We start from the raw sequence: 4,395 nt of genomic DNA on the forward strand, positions 1-4,395 counted from the left end.
TATATATAGAGAGAGAGAGAGAGAGAGAGAGAGAGAGAGAGAGAGACAGACAGACAGACAGACAGACAGACAGACAGACAGACAGACAGAGATTGACAGAGATAGAGACAGGAATTTACAAGTTTTTTTTCACATGGCTCACATACATAGGGCTTCTCACCTATGTGAGTTCTTTCACGTCTTTGACAAAACTGGTGTGTGGTGAATGCCTTTCCACACTACTTGCACACATAAGGTTACTCCCATGTGACATTTTTCATGTATGCTATAAGAACTCTTTGTAATAAATGATTTTCCACATTCTTTGCACATAAAAGGTTTGTCTCCAGTGTGAATTTTTCCATGTATGTTATAGTAACTCTTTGTTGAAAATGCTTTTCCACATTGCCTACACACAAAAGGTTTCTCCCCTGTGTGAGTTCTTTCATGAATTTTATAAGAACTCTTTGAAATGAATGCTTTTCCACATTCCTTGCACACATAAGGTTTCTCCCCAGTATGAGCTTTTTCATGTCTCTGACAATATTCATGTGTAATAAAAGCCTTCCCACATTGCTTGCATACAAAAGGTTTCTCCCCTGTATGTCTTTTTCCATGGATATTGTAATAACTCCTTCTAGTGAATGCTTTTCCACATTCCTTGCACACATAAGGCTTCTCCCCAGAGTGCAGTCTTTCATGCATTTGACAGGATTGGTGTGTAGTGAATGCCTTCCCACACTCCTTGCACACATAAGGTTTCTCCCCTGTATGAGTTCTTTCATGTATATTACATGAACTCTTTGTAATAAATGCTTTTCCACATACTTTGCACACATGAGGTTTCTCTGCACTGTGAGTTCTTTCATGTCTTTGACAATATTCATGTGTAGTGAACGCCTTCCCACATTGCTTGCAGGCATAGGGTCTCTCCCCAGTGTGGATTTTTTCATGTATATTATAAGAACTCTTTCTAGTGAAGGCCTTTCCACATTCTTTGCATACATAAGGTTTCTCCCTAGTGTGAGTTCTTTGATGTATTTGACAATACTGATGTGTACTGAATGCTTTTCCACATTCCTTGCACACATAAGGCTTCTCCCCGGTGTGAGTTCTTTCATGTATTTGACAATAATGGTGTGTAGTGAATGCTTTTCCACATACCTTGCACACATAAGGCTTCTCCCCAGTGTGAGTTCTTTCATGTCTCTGACAATATTGGTTTGTAGTGAATTGTTTTCCACATTGCATACACATATAAGGTTTCTCGCCACTATGAATTCTTTCATGTCTATGACAATCCCTGGGTGTAGGGAATGCCTTCCCACATTGCTTGCAAACATAAGGTTTATCTCCTATATGAATTTTTCCATGCATGTTATAAGAACTCTTTGTAGTAAATGCTTTTCCACACTGCTTGCACACATAAGGTTTCTCCCCTGTGTGACTTTTTTCATGTATTTTATAAGAACTCTTTGTAGTGAATGCTTTTCCACATTCCTTGCACATAAAAGGTTTCTCTCCAGTATGAGATCTTTCATGTATTTGACAAATACGTTGTGTAGTGAATGCTTTCCCACATTGTTTACATACATAAGGTTTCTCCCCACTGTGAGTTCTTTCATGTCTTTGGCAGTGACTATGTCTACTGAATGCTTTCCCACACTCTTTACATACATAAGATTTCTCCCCAGTGTGAATTTTTTCATGGCGTTGACAGGTAATATGTACGCGGAATGCTTTTCCACACTGCTTACATACATAGGGTTTCTCCCCAGTGTGAATTCTTTCATGTATTTTACAGTGAGTCTGTGTGCTGAATGCTTTCCCACATTGCTTACATGCATAGGGTTTTTCTCCAATGTGAATCCTTTCATGTATTTTACAGGTAATCCGCATAGTGAATGCTTTTCCACATTGCTTGCAGACATAAGGTTTTTCTCCTGTGTGAATCTTTTCGTGTATTTTATAATAATACTTTGTAGTAAATCCTTTTCCACAGTGCTTACATACATATTGTTTCTCCCCAGTATGAATTCTTTTATGTCTTTGACAATTACTGTGCGAGCTAAATACTTTCCCACACTGCTTACATACATAGGGTTTCTCTTCCATGTGAAATCTTTCATGAATTTTGCAACATCTTTGAGTTTTGAAAGATTTTCCACATTTCTTGCATACATATGATTTCTTACCAGTGTATATACTTTCATGGATTTGTACACCACTGGGAGCCATGGATAATTTCACACTATTCTTACATACAGGAGTATTTTCTTCAGGGTGAGTTCTTTCACCACATTCAGAGTACGTTTTCCCACACTGCTCATATTGGTCAAGTTTCTCTACAGTCTTTGTCACTGAATGTTTCAGAAATAACTGAAAATCATTGCAGCTTTCTCCATGTTCATTGAATTTACTCAGCTTATCCTCCAATCCCAAATACTCATCTGGCTTCAGGCCAACATGAGGTAAAATGGGCACATTTTGTGATAAATGTCCAATCAGCTGTCTTCTACAAGTAAGGTTTTCAGCCGGTTTTAAACAAGTTTGTTGAATGTCCAGATTAGCATCTGGAGTCCAAAGGAAAACATTTCCATATTGATTCCAAGATTTATATTGATACCATTTTGCCACCTCTTCATTACTGTAAAGAAAAAAAAGAACAGGATTTTTTTTTTTTGGGCTGGCTCAGGCTGCCTTAAGTGTAGGTCTGGTAAGACAGGTGGAGCTGAGGATCGAACCAGGGTCCCCTGCAGCAGATTGGGTTTGCCCAAGGAGGCAAACAACTGAGCTAACCCACAAGCCTATATATATATTTTTTTTTCAGCTATATATACAGCTATTTTCTCTTAGTTCACTGAGAATGCAAGTTTGTATTAATATTGTTTAGACAAGATATCATGTCTGCATCTTGTCCTCCAAATAGGTACTATGAAGACAACAATATGTAATGCATTAATTATAGTAAACATCCTACTAACTTGTTTTGAAACTGTTTCATTGCTATTCTTTTTTCTAATTAAAATGAATAAAAATTATAATAAAAAAAGAAAAAAAGAACAAAAACATCAATCCCCAGTAAAGGTCTCTTTATCAATAATTTAGCAGGACAGGTTTTGGTTTGATGCCTTCTAAAATTTTATGGGAATGAATTGGCTGAATGCCCTGGGGGTACCTTAAAAACACAAATTCCCCAAAGGATGGTATTCATTTGTGAATTTTAAGTTGATAAATACTTGCAATGGATAAGGTCTAGCTTCATTATATCACTGACACATGGGGATTACACATTGATGATTTTCTTATTCCCTCTTTCCCATCACGCTTCCCTTCTTTCCTTATCCTGTTCATCTTTCCTTCAACAAGCAATCTTTCCATTGTCTATCATTTCTTAATTTTATTCCCTAATTTAAATTTTGATATCTCACATAAAACATTTAATAATTTACATTATTCATCTGACTTATTTAACATTATGATGGGCTGAAGAGATAGCTCAGTGGACTAAAGTGCCTACTTCCCTTGCACTTGCCAGTCAAGCACTTATTCTACTGAGCTATATGACCGGCCCCCATTCTTTTTTTTTTCCATCATTTTATTGAGAAATAAATAGCAATGAGACAGTTTCAAATCAAATTGGTAGGACAGTTCCAATAATTAACACATTGCATACTGCCTTCCTAGTTGTTATTTGTTGTACAAGATGCAGACATGATATCCTATTTACAAGCACAATTACAACAAATCCCTCTATTCCTTGAATTGAGAGAATGTAGTTATATATCTATTCTAACCATTTTGAATACAAAGATGCAAGATGGTCATTCATCTATATCCCCTTTTTTTAGTTCCATCATTTAAATATTATAGGTGTGTGGACCCCATTATTAATTTCTTATAATGTTTGTTTTCTTTTTCTTACTATCTCCAACTTTACATTCATCTAGTAACGTGAACAACTAAGTTGAAGACAACACTATGCAATACAATAAACTGTTGAATTCATATTTTAAAAAAAAGCATAAAAAAATGAAGTGCCTGCTTAGGCAAGCTTAGACCAGCTCAGGGACTGGCGTTTGATCCAAGGCACCACATGCCATGCCAGCCTGGCCCCCAGCATGGGCTGAGCCAGCCACAGAGTCTGGGCATAGTGGCCTAGGCCTGTAATCCCAGAGCTGGGAAGGCTGAAAACAGGAGGATCACTATGAGTCCAAGATGGGTAGTAAGTCCCTGTAACAGACACATACATTTAAAAAAAATGTATATGTATATATACATATATGATGTGTCTGATATGTTTGTTTCTTTTCTTTGTCGAAAAACATATTCTTGGGGGCTGGTGAGATGGCTCAGTGGTCTAAAGCACCTACTTAGAACAAGCTTAGCAAAACACAGGGACCGCAGTTCAATCCC

The 4,395-nt window shown here is 37.1% G+C and overlaps 1 protein-coding gene across 2 annotated transcripts in view; it reads right to left on the reverse strand.

The window, feature by feature from the left end:
- Window positions 1-130: 130 nt before the first annotated feature.
- Window positions 131-4,395, reverse strand: part of LOC101565207 (zinc finger protein 709-like) — an 18,914-nt gene continuing 14,649 nt past the window's right edge. For both annotated transcript variants that reach the window (XM_023706394.1, XM_023706393.1), the window contains one exon: window positions 131-2,626. In XM_023706394.1, the coding sequence (XP_023562162.1) occupies window positions 175-2,626 (2,452 nt within the window). In that variant the 3' untranslated portion in view covers window positions 131-174. The remainder of the gene's footprint in view (window positions 2,627-4,395) is intronic.

The sequence above is a fragment of the Octodon degus genome, unplaced genomic scaffold (assembly GCF_000260255.1).
Source record: "Octodon degus isolate 3935 unplaced genomic scaffold, OctDeg1.0 scaffold00255, whole genome shotgun sequence".
NCBI lineage: Eukaryota > Metazoa > Chordata > Mammalia > Rodentia > Octodontidae > Octodon > Octodon degus.